General features: G+C 53.4%; 1 protein-coding gene across 1 annotated transcript; it reads right to left on the bottom strand.

Annotated features, from left to right (window-relative positions):
* Positions 1-7: 7 nt before the first annotated feature.
* Positions 8-6,514, bottom strand: SYDE1 (synapse defective Rho GTPase homolog 1). The gene is made up of 8 exons (XM_059160280.1): positions 6,378-6,514; positions 4,426-4,767; positions 3,680-4,324; positions 3,312-3,526; positions 2,568-2,694; positions 2,196-2,356; positions 1,394-1,619; positions 8-1,041 (listed from the first exon to the last, which is right to left on the bottom strand). The coding sequence occupies exons 1-8, from the start codon at positions 6,463-6,465 to the stop codon at positions 638-640; spliced, it is 2,208 nt and encodes a 735-aa protein (XP_059016263.1). The 5' UTR covers positions 6,466-6,514; the 3' UTR covers positions 8-637.
* Between the last annotated feature and the right edge of the window lie 9,717 nt (positions 6,515-16,231).

The raw sequence follows: 16,231 nt of genomic DNA, 5'->3' as shown, positions 1-16,231 counted from the left end.
GGCAATCATGGTGTTTTCCCGGAAGAGAAGGTGGGGAAGCCAGCTATTTTTCTAAAGACCCTTGGCTCCCCTTATCCAGCCAGAGCCCAGGATAGGGGCTTTCCCCCCACCCTGCCTCACATAGCACCTCATGATAGTCCTTGGACCCTCCAGGGGAGGGAGCAGCAGAGTGCGGTGCTTAAAGCTAATACTGATTTGGTTGGCAGCAGCAATAGGACTGACGGGGGTGGGGGGCGGAGGGGCAGGGGAGAAGGAAGTGGGGGCGGTGTCGTCTCACCATCTCGGGGTGATGCTCACAGTAACTGGTGTTTCCCTGGCCAAGGGGGAGGGGGCAAGAGAGGCCAGACCAGCAAGCGGGAGAAGTGCCTTTTGGCAGCAATGGAAGAAGCCCTTGGTACTAAGAAAAGATGTTCTCAGCAGCTGGTCCCGAAAGTACCCAGTCCCCAGCCTTCGCAACCAGTGCCCCACCACTGGGCACTGGAAACGAGGAATGATTCTCAGCAACCGGCTGGTCACTAGGCAAATCCCCAGCAACTGGGACGGTGGCCCGGGCGGCCCTGGTCCCCTCTGTCGCCGGGGCACCGCCTCAGCTGCCAGGAGTCTGGCCCTTCGTGACCGAGGTCCCGCCCCGCCTGGCTCAGAGGCACACGTTGATCTGCTTGGAGAGCTCTCGCTCCAGGTCCAGGATGAGGGCGTCGAAGTCTTTGAGGTTCAGGTGCGGGTTGAAGGGTGCCTCGAAGTCGTCTTCGAAGTCCGCGGCGCCCGCCGGCTCGCCCGCCTCCTCGTCCTCGTCCTCGCTGTAGCTGCCCGTCACGTGGTCGTAGTCCGGCCCGGACAGAAAGTCCCGGCCGCACGGCAGGAAGTCCCGTCCGCACACGCTCCAGTCGCCCGCGTAGCGGTTACTCGGGGGGCTCTCAGGACCGCCTCGGCCGCGGGGCCGCGCCACCACTTCGGGGCCGGAGAGCGGCAAGTGCAGCGGCGGCTGCCGTTTGGGCCGCAGGTATGGGGCGAGGTCGGGAGGCTCCGGGGCCCCGCGGGGATCTGCGGGGGAAGAGCGGGGCTCGTGATTGGCCGCCTAGCTAACCGGGCCCCTGATTGGCCCGGCGGGAGACGGGACCTGCGACCGCATCGGGATTTCACTGGCCGAGCTAGAACTGGTTGCTTCGGCAACCGGCCCTCTGATGGGCAGGTCGAGAGGCAGGGTCTCTGACCGCGTCAAGCACGGATTGGCTCAATCTGAACGGGTTGCTGAGGCTACCAGGTACCGTTCACGCAAGGGGCCAGGCGAGAGGGGCGTGGCACGCCTGAAATCTGGGACTCTGATTGGTCGCCCAGAAAGCATCCTTGCGGCGGCCTGGCCTGGATTGGCGGCGCGGGCCAGGGGCGGGCTCACCTGGCCAGGCCTGAAGCAGGTAGTGCAGCACCTCGATGTGGCGCTTGAAGTCCACTGCGTTGGTTAGGCCGGGGCCAGAGCTGCGGATGCGGGGCCTGGCGGGTGCCTGGCGCGCGGGCAGCAGCACGGGACCGAAGCACACGGCCAGGTTCTGCGGGGTCATGCGGTTGTGGGCGTGGAAGGAGGAGACGAGGCGCAGATGGTCCAGGAGAAGCGTCAGCGTGGCCTGAGAGAAGACGGTTGGGAATCATGAATCGGGTGAAGCTGGTCCCCTGTCAAACCTGAAGGGAGACTAAGGCGGCCCACAGTGGGAAAACTCGAGATTTCATAGCTGGTTGATGGCTGAGGTCAGGCTTTGATATTAGTATTATGATCTATTTTGCTGGAGAGGAGACTGAAGACAAAGGCAACTTAGCTTTGGAAAGGCAGAACTTGGATTTGAACCCTCCCCACTGTCTGTTAGGCAGGGCTAGCATTAATCCCGTTTTAGAGTTTATACCCTATGAGGATATTGAGGCACAGAGGGTCAGGATTTCTCCAGGATCCCACAGCCAGAACCTCCCTGGTGGTAGGCTTACAGACCTGTATTCAGAGCCTGCATTTTTGTGATATCCTGGCTGTGCAACCTTGGGCAATTCACTTAACTGCTCTGGGTCTAGGTTTCTGTAGCTACGAAGTGGGGACGCTAATAGCACCTACTTTCTAGGGTTGTGACAGTGTACATCATGGGCTCAGTGCGGGTGACACACTCTCCTGATGTCAGCTCATTCAGTCCTGCCCACTCCCACCAGACCCAACTCACCCTCTCCACATCTGGCAGGCAGTTGAGGAGCCCACGGGTGCCCTCAGTGCTGGAGGGTGCCCTGCTTGGGGGTCCTTGGGCCATGGCCTCCAGCACCACCTGATAGAGGGGCTGGGTGATGAGTGGGGTGGGCAACTCCCGAAGATAATCCTTGAGGATGCCTGTGGACACAGGGCCCACTCTGGTCAGGGCACCCCTGGCTTCTGAGGCTGGAAGGGTCAGCTGGGGCTGGGAGGCGGAAGAGGAGGACAGGCACAGGAAAGTGAAAACAAAGCTAGACAGAAAGGGTGATGTCCCAGAGGGACCACAGGGACTCCCTTGCGGGTGAAGTTTCAACAGGGAGCAGGCAGGGGACAGAAGGGGCTTGCTGACCAGTGATGACATTGATATCAGGATACAGGTCCTCAGAGAGGCAGACGGCTGCACTGTCCCGCTCAAAGGCATCCCGAAGCTCTTTCTTCACGGCTGCCGAGCCACACAGACGGTACAGCCCCACCACCTGGGGGTGGGGACAGAGAGAGATCTTCTTGCCAGTGCTACAGACTGATCGGGGCCAGGTGGTTTGGGGTTGGAGGTTTGGGTGAGGGTGGCAGTGGGCTGTGGCAGAGGGGCTGGCTGTGGCTTTCCCAGCTGCCTTCCTGCTCTTCTGACACCCATTATGGGGTCCCCACCTGGCTGCCTGAACAACCTGGCCCTGTAAACCCTCTGCTTGGATCATTTGTCCTCCCACCACCCTCCTTCTCAGCTCACTTGTCACCTCCTCTGGGAAGCCCTTTCTGACTACTCCAGCCAGCATCAAGTCCTGCTTCAAGCTCTCCCAGCCTCAGTCTTGTCCCAGCCAGTTTTACACTTGTGAGTTACTGGAATCATGTCTTTTCTTCCATCAGGTTCTGAGCTCCAGTAGGTCTGGGACCATGTATTACTAAATGGATGGATGACCCATGGGTTCTGGGCTGGGTGCTGTGGTCTATGGGAGCCTCCTGCCCTTGTCTAAGCTGGGATTGGACCTAGGAGTGTCCCAGGCAGGGTGTATTCGTGGGGAAGGCCTGGCCTCTGTATGCTGGGTGTCCTGGGATGTAGGTCTGAGGGCCAGCTGGGACGGGGCAGGGGGCTCACCCGCAGCCCTCGGCGCTCGATCTGCCCAACACACTTCTGGATGATGAGGGGCACCTGGCCCGGGGGGTTTTCTCGCTCCACCAGCAATGGCAGGGGCAGCCCAAAGACTCGGGGCTCAGTTGTGCCTGGTGCTTCCTGCTGCTCTGACAGGGTCAGTTTGGCATACAACAGCCCCTGAGGCTCCAGGCGCACGGCCAGCTGCTGGGCCTGGCACCCTGAAGACACAAGGGCATCTGTGGGGTCTGGCTGCCAGGCTCCTATGCCCTGCCCCCCTGCTCTGAGCCACACCCCCACCCTGGACACTCTGGGGGGAAAGGCAGGGCTGAATCCTGTGCCAACCGCTCTTCCCTTGCAGCCAGGTATCCTACCTCGGAAGACTGTGGGTAGCAGCACAGTGCCCTGGGCGCAGGGCCGGTGCCGCCGGACACCAGGGTCCCACGCCAGCACCAGGGCCCGCAGCAGCCGGGCAGCCTCAAGTTCCAGGTGGAAGGTGTGATCCAGCCGCAGGAAGTCTGGCCCCCCCCTCAGTGGCCCCGTTCGGGCCCGGGCCACCCCATCCACCTGCAGTAGGCAGCAGAGGTCTCTTGGGGTGGCCCCAGGTGCTGGCCGCAGACCCCCCAGCCCATACAAGTGCAGGCTGAGGCGGCCCCAGAGTGCGGCGGGGGGTGTTCGGGCTGATGGGCCCACCTCATAGGGCCGGAAGGCAGTGGGTGATGGGGGCCCCGCTGGGCGCTCCGGTGAGTCCCCATCACTGAGGTAACCGGCCCGAGGTCCCCTTGTGGCCCCAGCCCCTGCTGCCCGTCCCGGGGTCCCCACACTGCTGTCCAGGTGGTAACGACTGATGACGGAGCCCTCGGGGGCGGCTCGCTCACGCTCTCTGCCAGCCCGGGTGCCCCGCAGGCTCAGTCGCCGCCGCAGGTCAGGCAGCTTCTTCATCTTCATGGAGAGGCGCCGAGCTGGGCCAGGGGACTTTGTGCGGGAGGCTTTGGTTGGGGGGCTTGCAGGGGCTGTGGCTGTAGAAATAGCAGATCTCAGAGTTCAGAAGCCTGGGCTTGGGATAGGGGTGAGGCTTGTGGTCATCTTGGGGAGCTGGAGGAATGAGGCTTGTGCTCACCTTGTGAGGCTGGGCCCTCTGGCTCAGCTGAGCCTGGTTGTGGTCCCAGGGGCTCTGGTGCTGGGGGTCTGGAGTCTTCCTCGGGGATAGGGTTGTACCAGATCTCACCTGCGGGCTCCCCGCTGCCAGGTGCCCTGGCCCCCAAAGCAGCCTCTTCTGGTGGCTTGGCCCCACCCAGCACCCATCGTCGACTGCTGGGCTCCAGGCTCTGCAGGTAGGCCCCCCGAGCTGGGCTCCGAGATGCCTCAGGGCTTGGGGGCCCCTCTGCTCCAGCTTGGGACCCTTCAGGGGCCTGGGGCTCTGGCTCTGGAGGATTGGGCTCCGGGCGCTGGGCTGGGCGGCCTGGCAGAGAGCAAGGGGAGTGAGACCCAGCTACCCCTCTGCTGCCCCTAGTGCAGCCCCAGCCTGCTGGCTCTTTCCCCAGCAGGGGCCATGGCTGGGGTGCACACAGTACTGGCACTCACTCCACATGTTTGTTTGGAATGGGCAGGGGCAACCCAGCAATCTCATTGGTTGCCAGCTTACAGCCTGCCCCCACTTCGTCCCTGGGGGTCCCAAACGGTGTCCCTCTGCCCTTCAGCCTCAGGGGTCCAGTGGGGTTTCCCAGGACTGGGGCCCGCACTCTCAACTCTACCTCCCACCCCTGGCATGGAGCTCTGTCCCTGTCCCTTCTTACTGGGTGGCTTTGGGGAAGTTGCTTTCCATCTTTGAACCTCAGTGTCCTCCTTTGAAATGGGGGGAGTCAATGCCCTCCTCCAGGGAGGCATCAGAGAGCTCGGCGTGGGGACTGCTTCTTAGGTGTCCAAGTTATGGTCAAGCACGCAACCCACCGTGAAGGCTGCCTCGCTCCTTTCGGAAGACAGGAGCAGGCACGACAACTAGTGCTCGGGCCTCCCTTAGCTCTCCTTTTCTATAGCGCTCCCCCCACCGCCCACCCCTTGCCTGGTCTTCCAGGCTCTGCCCCCACCCTGGAGCGAGCCCTGTCTCTCAGCCCAGTCCAGATCCCCATGGTCAATGCCTTGGGGCCTCCGCTGTGCTCCATCCTCCCTTCTTTGACATCCTGGGCTGTTTCCTGTCTGTGTTTGTGCGTGGGCACCCCTGTCCCTTCTCCCTGCTCTAGGAAACTTGGGAATCTTTGGGAAGGGACGGGGTGGTGGGGAGAAGGTCAGATCCTGAAGTCATCTGGCCTCCCTCCTTTAACTCCTTCCTTCCTGGGACTTTCTGGCCCACGCAGCTCCCAGTTCCTTAAGGTCTTGTCTTGTTTGCTGGTGGACTCTCTCATCTGTCAACTCTGATTTCCAATGCCCTTGACCCTGTCTCGGGGGTCTCTATTAGTAGCATGTCCAAAGAGCTGTTTAAGTCACTTCATTGGCTCTGGACAAATGACCCAACTGTTCCATGCCTCAGTTTCCCCGCCCATCTAAAAGGAACAATATCCTAGGGCTGCCTAAGGTGGGCGCAACTGCAGTCACTGGTTTATAGGAGGGAGGGGGTTTAGGGGGTGGCCACTGTGGCTGATGCACCGCCTCTCTCCCTCCTCTGCAGGAGGTGGCTACCCATCTTCCATCCCGGGTCTCCAGGGTGCAGGGTGTCCCAGCCTGGCCTGACTGGGCCCGTTTGCCAGTTTCCCAACTCCTCCTCCCCTCCGCCCTCCAGGCGCTCGGTCTCGGGCCCATTTCCTGTCAGGGGCGAGGCCCCCTCCTGGGCCTCGCAAGGAGCCCGCAGCGCTGGCATCCCAGGCCAGGCGCACATAACGGTTTGCGCCCCCTCTCCCCCCTGCCCAGCCCCTTCCTACCAGAACCCCTGCCCGCTCTCGGTCCCTCACCCGGGGCCTCAGGGGGCTCCGCGGGGCTCCCCCCCACCCCCTAGTCGTCCGCGCCTTGGGGCTCCCGGACCATCTCCCGGGCGGGGCGGGGTTCGGCGCCCCCTCCTCCGCCTCCTCCTCTGCTCACCGCGCTCCTTCGCGTCCGACTTTTTCCGGGGAAGTTTTTCCCGGCCTCGCAGGCGGGAGAAGGTTTTCCTGAGCAGCGGCTCGGCCATGCTGGGGCCCGGGCCGGGCCGAGTGCGCGCCCCGGGCTCCGGCCGCGCCGCCCCCCGCCCTCCCCGCCCCGCCCGGCCTCCCCGCCCCGCCCGGGCCTCCCCGCCTTCCCCCCCCACCCCCACCCCCAGTTCTCCGCGCCAGCAGGAAGCGCATTCCGGGAATGCTTGGCCCAAACTTTTTTTTTTTCCCCTTCCCGCGGCTCGAGCGAGCGATGATGGGATATGTAGTTGCCCGGGCCGGGTGGGGAGGAGATGGGGGCTCTAGGCTGCCTTGCTGGCTCCAACTGTATATAGCGTGGCACGGTCCTGAGCCCTGTCTTCCCTCTTACCCACTCTCCTTTGGTAATCGAACACAGCACCTTCTTTTGGATTTACTTTCAAGACGCATCCTGCACGTATTTCCACCTCTTACCCCCATGTACTGCTCCAGCCTGGTGCAAGCGGTGGCCTCACTCCCTTTGTTCCATGACACCTCCTCTTCTTTAGTCTTCTGGACGCCACTTGGGTGCCTCCCAATTTTCCCATCCCCCAATTTCAGTTACTACAGATGTTTAACAGACCATCTCCAAACTAGTGGTGTAGAAGCCATTTTATGATGCCGCAGATGCTGCGGGTAAGGGATTTGGGCAGGGCAGAGCTGACATTGATCGTTTCTACTCCTTGGTTGGAAAGGCTTTGAGGTTTAGAGGTAACTCAGCAATGGGGAGCTGGAATCATCTGCAGGCATGTTCACTCACAGGGCTTGCAACCTATCCCAGCTGAGGGCTGGGACCTCTTCATGGGCTGTGGACCAGGACAACTATGTGGGCCTCTCCCTCTGGCCTGGGCTTCCTACCAGCAGGTCATTTGTCAGGAGGGTTGTTTCCAGGACTCCAAAGTCAACAAGACCAAACCTGCATTACATTTCCTAACCCAGCCTTGAGGGTCATGTTGTGTCACTTCTGGCGTCAGATTCAAGACATAGACCCCACCTGCTCAGTAGGCCTTATGTCAAGGTGACCTTGTGAAGAGAATGTGGGATGGGAGCTATTGTGGTCATCTTGGAAAATTTAACCTGCTTCAGTCCTTCATTCCGTTCTCCAGAGTGGATTTAAAAACCGAAGCCAGATTATGACACACCCCTGCTGGAGAGTCTTTCCATGACTGCTCACCCCACCTAGAATAAAATGCAGATTTCCAGTAAGACTTCTGGCCTCATCTCCTTTGTTGTCCCCATTGCTCACCATGACCTCTTCTCTGGTCCTCCTTTACTTCAAACTGTATCTGTATCAGGCCCTTTGCACATGCAGTCTCCTCTGTCCCAGAGCCCTGGTTCTTCTGAATTTGCCTCTTTCTCATCCTTTAGTTCCAAAAGCACCCCCTTGGGAGGCCCTCCTTGAGTCCCCACCCCTGTCCACTCATTATCACCTCATTGTGTTTCATTTCTTTGAACACTGTCACAGATTGAAATGAATAGCTTCAGTGTTTGTTCTAGTTTATCTGTGTCCTTGTTGAAATGGGGACTCTACCATATGCATGTCTGTCTTGTTCACTGCTGAGTGTTCAGGTAGGCGATCAGGTGCCAGGTGCCAGAGGCCTGGCTAGGAGTGGGTGGCCAAGCAGCTTGCATAGTGTGTGTTTGCTAATTTTGTGTCTCAAAGTGGATCTTTCTGTTTATTCTACTTGGAGTTTGTTGAGCTAGTTGGATGTGCAGATTCATATCTTTCATCCACTCTGGGAGGTTTTTCTTGGGCCATTATTTCAACTGTTTTTTTTCTATCCCTTTCTCTTCTCTCCTTTTGGGACTCCCATTATACATATGTTTGTAGGCTTATCAGTGTTCCATGGGTCTCTCAGGTTCTACTCATTTTTCTTGGATGTGTGTTTGGCAGGAGACATGCTGGAGAGTGGTGGGATGCACCCCAGGAGTCTTTGAGGTAGCTACTGACAGCGGGGGAGAGGTCAGGGTCAAGACAACATCTGTTCACAAGTCCCAGGAAGTGGGGACAGGAGAGGGGGGCCCCTCAGGGTATGCCAGTACTTCAGAGAAGCTGGAGGCTGGCATGGAGATGAGAGCAGCCTTTGGTCCCACCCATAACACATCAAATGAATAAAACACACTCACACAGCATATCCATATTTACTTATTCATTCTTGGTAAACACTTTTGATGTTGTTTCTCTGCTTTTCCTTTGCATTTATTTGGCTCATTATTTAACTCATTTAATTCACAGTTGGCTATGATTCTTTGTCAGCAACCAGAAATTTTTGGTTAAGTGTTAATAAAATGGTTATGAATACTGAGTTTCACATTCTGTGTAGACTGGCTCTTGGTAGTTGCTGTTGGGATTTAAGAGTGTTTGTGTGTATTCTCTTTCCCCCCAATGTTCTCACTGGCTGCAGACATGATGTGCTGTACTTATGGTGCCTGATGGATAAATCCAGCCCCCAGAAGAATGGGGATTTGTTGAAAGAAGAAGTGCAGGTGGAGGGTGCTGGTGAGGTTTGAGCAGAGCTCTGCACCTCTGTGGCAGACAGTGTGTGGATATATATCCTAGCTACCTCACCCCTCATGTGGGATGACTGAAGGTTCATGTCCCACATCGACCCTACAGGTCCCCATGGGACCGAGCTCCAGCTCCCCACACTGGAAACTCGAATGTCAGTACACTTTTTACTGACTTCCTTCCCTTCTGTTTCTCACTTCTGCACCACCTCCCCCCCACCTCCCTCTGCCTTCCAGCATTTCCTGGATCCCTTCCCAAATAAACTCTCTGCACTTGAATCCTTGTCTCAGGGTCAGCTTCTAGAGGACCCCAAATGCAGACCTTCTTTCTAGGCCTCAGTTTCCTTATCCACACAAAAGAAAGAAATCTCCCCCTGTTACCAAGATTGTGGGAGTGGGAATAATGGAGGCGGGGCATGTATCTGTGGGCTAAGCCTGTCTGCCTTCTCCCTGGAATCCTTAGTTCCTGGGAATGCAAGATGAAGATGATCATGGGGAGCAGTCTCCCAGCTTTCCCCCACCCACTTTTGTCACTTCCTGTTGTCCCTGTGCCTGAGGCTCACTGTGTCAGGTACCTTCCAGGGTGAAGAGGCACTTGTCTGGCTGGGAGTCCATCCTTAGAGAATCCAGGGAAGAGGTGTTTGCTCAGAGATGTCCACCAGGGTAGCATTGAGCAGCTAGAGGGGGAGAGGTGGCCAAATTACCATGAGGCAGCTTCCTGAGGTGAGATATGGCGTCACTTGGCAGGCATTTATTGGGGCAGCTTTTCTGGGCCAGAGCCTCCCAGTGACCCTTGGCAAAGCCCAGCAGGCCACCCGTGGAGCTGAAGCCCAGGGGCAGCAGAGCCCCTAGTGCCCTTGCGGTGCCCTCCTTCCCTCAGCTGCAGGTCAGCTGGACTCTCCTGCTGGCCAGGCCCCTGCACACGCCCAGGACACCTTCAGCAACTGGCCACCAGGAGCCATGCCAAGAGCTGCCATGGTGTCCAGCTTGCAGGACCTCTAGTTGTCCCAGAGAAAGGGGAGGCAGTGTGGAGAGGGGTGACCAACCCATGGGCTGGGGCAAATAGCCCAGGGTGGGAAGGACCAGGCAGAGACCCCATGTCATTTCTTAGCTACTTCCTCCTCTCTCCGAGGTCTCTGGGTTTGACTTCCACAGAAACGTCTGGCCCTTGACTGGCTCTTGGGAGGAAGCCCCTAAACCTTTACAGTATCCTACTTGATAAGAATCTCTTTGTATACCTGGAGGCCAGGCTAACAATGCGATTTATAGTGAGGGCCTTCGGCCACGCTGTGTCAGGTTAACGTGTAGGAGCCAGACACTGAGTAACCAAGGTCAGCCACATGGGCAGTTGGCCATGTCTGTGTGGCTGTTATGGACAGAATTGTGTCTGCACCAAATTCATATGTTGAAGCCCTAACTGCTCCATCCCTCCCCCCAACCAAGTTCCTCAGAATGGCCTTTAAACCATGATTAAATCCAGTGAAGTCTTTAGGGTGGACCCCAATCTGATATGACTTCTCTTCATAAGAGGCTATCTGGACACAGGATATGTGCATGGAGGAGAGGTCATACGAGGGCATGGAAGATGGCCGTCTACCAGCAACGGAGAGAGGCCCGAGAAAGAACCAAGCCTGCTGATGCCTTGATCTCGGACTTCTGGCCTCTAGAACTGAGAAGTAAATTTCTCCTGTTTAAACCACCCCGTCTGTGGTGTTTTATTATGGCAGGAGTAGGAAACTAATACCGATGAAAACTCTGGACCACGGGACTCAAGGAGCTCCCCTGGCTGGCAGTATACCATGTTTGTGGTTGAATGTCACTGCTGGGAGAATTACATGCTGTCCACATGCATCCACTGGGAGGGGACAACTGGCCCCCTGGTGGCTCGTCCCTTCTGGACCCTGGCCCTTGTGCTTTTTACCCTTGTTGGTTTTTAATCTCTATCCTTTCCCTGTAATAAACTGTGCATATAACAATTTTGCTGAGTTCTCTTGACTCCTAGTGAATTGTTGAACCTGAGGGTGGCCTTGGAGACCTCTTCCTACACAGGTTCAAGGAGATAGGAATGACTCCCCAAATCCCTGGCAAGTGTCTATTTGGGAGTAGCAGCTTTCCCTCCAGGACCTCAGGCTGAAGCCTTACTGTATCCTTCCTCATGCCTTGCTGGAAGTGCCTCTCTTTCCTACCAGCTGATCCACCTTTTGCCTCCCAGAGTCCCACATGGGGCTGCAGCATGACCTTGGGCAAGTCACTCACCTGGGAGGTCACTCGGCATGCTGGAAGGAAGGGTCAGGTGTTTGGGTCACACTACACTGCATTGGAATACTTCCTCTGCCCTTATCTAGCATATGACATTGGGACAGTTACTTTACTTCTTTGAGTCTCCAAAATTGCTTTGAATTACCCAACAGAATCCCATGTATGGAGAAAAAGTGTTATTGTGCTCTAATATTGACCAGGGTCATTCTGCTCCTTCAGACTCAGATAGATGGGCTCAAGCCCCTTCCAACACCCTTGCTTGAGATGTTGGAGAATTACTAGATGTTTGTTTACTCATGGACTCCTGTTATTGCTGAATTAAATAGCTTCATGGTGAGCTTGCTCTTCCTCGTTTCTAGGATGGGGTGCATGGGCTTCTTGCCTTGATTTTGCCAGGGTTCCCGGTTGTGTGACAGATTTTAGTGAGGTTGGGGGAGTGGAGGGAGAGTTTACATTGCATACCACAGCAACTTAACCTTGACTGTTAGATGTCTCTGTTCCAACCCAGCCTACCTCCTAGAATCTTGTCATTGCATTGCCTCCCCATCCATTCCTTTGTTCATCCATTCATTTGTTCATTCATTCATTTGCTCAGTCAACAACTATATTTTGAGTGGCTGCTGTCTGGGTTTGGGGAAGATAAAGCCAGAAAACATGATTTCTCAGCTCTCAGCTCATAGTTAAGTGGGTGAAATAGACATTCACCAGAGAATCACACGAATGAATATAAAATCACTAATGTGATGAGAAAAATGAGGACTAGTGAATGTATTTGGGCACCTGATATAGCTGGGGTAGGGAGTGGGTGAGAGGCTTCCTTGAGGAAGTGGGATTTGCCTTGAAATCTCAAAGCTGAGGAGACATTAGCTATGCAAATGTCCTGTGGCTCCATCCATCCCTTCATTTTCTGGTCCTAGGATTCAGCCCATTTAACCTCTCACTGTTTGTTCCCTGTTGGTCTCTCTGTTTCTTGTCACTTCCATCCATGTGGACCAGGATTTGCAAAATAGAGCCTGTGGGCCAAATCTGGCTCTTGAACTATGACCTTCTTAAAAAAAAATTTTAAAATGGTTGGAAACAAATCAAAAGAAAACATTTCGTGAGCTACTTTTGATAACTTTGATAATTAAAACTTCAAACCTAGTGTCCATGAAGGGAGCCTTAGTGGTAACCATAGGATTAATGTGTCCAGTAATACATAATGTTAGAAAGCTCACACTGGATGGCAGATTCAAGACAGAATTTTCTGACTCTCAGATTAAGTAGTTTTTCCCCTGCGATCCTGGAGCCCAGCCAGCAGATACAGAAGGTGGAAACTTCCTCCTGATTTCCTATTTATGGGTGACAGTTGAAATATTTTGGTAGTTGAGATATTTGGGAACCCATGTGGGAGGATTTCTGGGGTGAGGAGAGAAAAGGAGTGAACATAGGCCAGTCACTAAAACCCAAAGAGCCAGATCCATTTTTGCAATATATTTTACTTTCTTTAAAAAAAAAAAAAAAAAAAAAAAAAAAGGAAGGCACATGCTCTATTTTGTCACTACAATTTTCAGGGAGAGAAGTACACGGAAGGTAGATAGACACTGAGAATCTTTCTGAATCATTTTGATGATGTCAACCCATTTTTTTTTTGCAAGAGTAAAAAAAAAAAAAAGACTTTCATGACATGTAAAATGATATGAAATTCAAGTTTCAGTTTCTACTCTTTGATGTATTGTTTATGGTGACTTCCATATTGGAACAGCAGAGATGAGTCATTATAACAAGCTGTATGATCTCTAATGCTGATAATTACTATCTGGCCGTTTATAGAAGGTTTCTGACCCCCAAGCCATGGGATGACTCATCAGCGGATTAATTCTGAAACCTGGGCCCTCCCTCCATCCCTGCTTAATGTCATTGTCCCCCTCTGCCCTGTGGACCAAGGCCCATGGTGACTGACCACCACTGTCCTCCACAGCCTCCCACACACCCCACTCCCCTCGCCGTGGCCTGGAGACACTCCTCTCCGCATGTGATTTCGCTGAACAACCCAGGCTCTGTCCCACCACGGGAACTTTGCACATGCTGTCCCTCCCAGGGGATGATACACCTGAGTAGGGGAACTGGGGCAGTTTACAGCCAGGATAAATGCTTCTGAAAAAGAACAGCTTTATTTATTTTTTAATTAAAAATTTTTAAAATTTAATTTTATTTTTTCAGTGTTCCAAGATTCATTGTTTATGCACCACATCCAGTGCTCCGTGCGATACCTGCCCTCCTTAGTACCCACCACCAGGGCCACCCATCCCCTCACCCCCCTCCCTTCCAAAACCCTCAGTTTGCTTCTCAGAGTCCACAGTCTCTCATGGTTCTTCTCTCCCTCCGATTTCCACCGACTACTCACTTCTCTCCTTCATCCAATGTCCTCTGTGTTATTCCTTATAAAAGAGCCGCTTTAAATCCAAGTTGTGAAACAGCACTGTCGCCACCTGGTGGCCATATCCTCAAGTTGCAGCTGCAATTCTTCCAAAGCGTTTGGTGTCGTTCTTGGACTTTCCTCTCCAGAACCACGTCTATACCAGGGAACTGGAAAACGTCCGTGGAAAAATGCCCCAGATCCGGTTCTCCTGTATCTCTGAACTGAAGGCCTATTTGGATCCCACATCTCTATAACCCTCCTTTCCATCCTCGCCCTATCTCTGTGATCCCCAAACTTTAAGGCTCATATAAGCCCTATGGGTTGCTGTTAAAATTATGATTCAGGGGTTTGGGATGGTATCTGAGTCTTCATTTCTAGCAAAATCCCTATGATGCTGATGCTTCTGGTTCATGGATCTACTTGAGTATCAGTTGCTACTTTTTCTATCGAAAAGGGGTCAATAAACTCCTTCTGCAGATAGCCAGACAGTAAATATTTTAGGCTTTGTGCACCCTAGAGTCTCTGTCAAGATTATTCAACTCTGCCCTGTAGTTTGAAAGCAGTCGTAGGTGATACATAAATTAATGGGCATAGGTGTGTTCCCATAAAACTTTGTGAGCACTACAATTAGAATTTTATATAATTTTAATCTGTCATAGAATAGTCTTTCTTTCCCCCCAACTATTTAAAAATATAAAAAACATCCTCAGCTCACAGACCATACAAAAAAGGCTGTGGTTGGATTTCGCCCAAGGGTCATAGTTTACACATCCTTGCTCTAGGTGCCAACTTCTAGACAGTATCATGTAATGTTAAGATCTGGGCCTTTGGGATGGGTCCTGTGTTTGAACTTTGGCAGCTTCATTTTGCAAACCTCAGCTTCCTTACCTGTAAACTAAGAACTTTTATCACCTACCTTGTAGGGTTGTTGTTTCCAAAGGGCTAGCACTGTACCCAGCATTCAGTAAATCTCATTATTGTCATCACATTGAGACCCAGAAAATGAATCCATACAACTTAAATCCTTCATCTTTTCCTGCAGATGTAACCCAGACTTTTAACCAGACACGCAGTGAGTCATGGGCTTGAGGGGATGAATCGGGGTGTGGTCTTTGCATGATGCCTGGTCTTCCTAAACTCACTGTACTCATTTGATAGGACTGCCATAACAAAAGACTACAAACAGGATGAGAGATTTATTGTCCAATGGTTCTGGGGACCAGAAGTCAGAGATCAGGTATTAGCAGGGTTGGTTCCTTCTGGGAACTGTGAGGGAGGATCTGCTCCACGCTTCGGTCCTGGCTTCTGGTGGTTTGCTGGCACTCTCTGGCATTCCTTGGCTTGTAGAACCATCACCATCATCTCTGCCTCCATCTCCACATGGTCTTCTCCCTGTGTGTGCTTCTGTGTCCAAATTCTCCCTTTAGATAAGGTTGGCAATCATACTGCATCAGGACCCATCCTAACGACCTCATTTTAAATTGATTACCTCTGTAAAGACCCTATTTCCAGGTAAGGTCACATTCTCAGGTCCTGGGGGGTTAGACTTTGACACATCTTTTTTGGAGGACACAATTCACCTTCCAGCACTAACTTTCCATGCTTGCCAGCCCATCCTATCTGCTTGTTTCTGATTATGCCTGTAGAATTAGATTGGATTTGAAGTCAGGTGATGGACATCACAGGAAACACATGGACTCTGCAGCTTGTCCAGGGCTTGTGTCCTCAGACAAGAGGACTGTGTACTTCCTGCTCATGGCCACCTGGAGAGCCTGTTAAAAAGGCAGATTGCAGGGTTCAGCGCCAACCTGAATCACAATACCTGGGAGCCAGATGTCATTGTCTCTTATGATCCAATGCATGGGAGGTGGGGGAGGTGCACATGGGAGGCCTGATTATGACAAAGATCCCCAAAGTCATGAGCACAAGAGGTGGCCACAAGGTCCTTTTGAGACAAGGCTGGTGGCTGTTGAAGCAAATAATAAGTGAGCTAATCTCAACAGATACTTTCACTTTCCTTCTCCATGTCACTTAGGAAGCTAATATGTATTGTCTTTATCAATATTAAAATGGTGTAGCCAGGGGTGCCTGGGTGGCTCAGTGGGTTAAGCCTCTGCCTTCAGCTAAAGTCACGATCTCAGGGTCCTGGGATCGAGCCCCGAATTGGGCTCTCTGCTCAATGGGGAGCCTGCTTCCCAGCCTCCCTCGCCTGTCTCTCTGCCTATTCGTGATATCTGTCTGTCAAATAAATAAATAAATAAATAAATAAATAAATCTTTAAAAACAAATGGTGTAGCAAAAAAAAAAAATGGTGTAGCCAATTTTTGTTCAACTGTATTAACCAGGTAGCAATCCCATAAGCCCAATACCCCAGAGAGGACCAATTTAAGAGTTCTTTGAAGTCTTTTGATCTTCATGGGGAAAATGCACAACTCTCCCTTTGAGTTTCCAAAGGTTTTCATTTATTTTTGTGATACATTTACCACGTTGGGCCATAATGACACATGTCTATGCCCCACTCAATTCTGAATGCCCTGAGGGCAGGGATGGGATGTATCTCTGTGTTCCCACCACCCAACATTGGTTATGGAACAAGCTGAATGCCCAACAACTGTTCTACA

The sequence above is a fragment of the Mustela lutreola genome, chromosome 2 (genome assembly GCF_030435805.1).
Source record: "Mustela lutreola isolate mMusLut2 chromosome 2, mMusLut2.pri, whole genome shotgun sequence".
NCBI classification, from domain to species: Eukaryota; Metazoa; Chordata; class Mammalia; order Carnivora; family Mustelidae; genus Mustela; species Mustela lutreola.
The sequence above is the reverse complement of the archived record's forward strand: the minus strand, read 5'-3'. Positions and strand labels throughout refer to the sequence as shown.

Excerpts from the sequence above, each read along its gene's own strand:
- SYDE1 (XM_059160280.1), bottom strand. The coding sequence starts at position 6,465 with ATGGCCGAGCCGCTGCTCAGGAAAACCTTCTCCCGCCTGCGAGGCCGG. Across the intron at positions 4,325-4,425 it reads AGAGGGCCCAGCCTCACAAG|CCACAGCCCCTGCAAGCCCC; the intron begins GTGAGCACAAGC and ends CTATTTCTACAG. Across the intron at positions 1,042-1,393 it reads CCTGCTTCAGGCCTGGCCAG|ATCCCCGCGGGGCCCCGGAG; the intron begins GTGAGCCCGCCC and ends CTTCCCCCGCAG.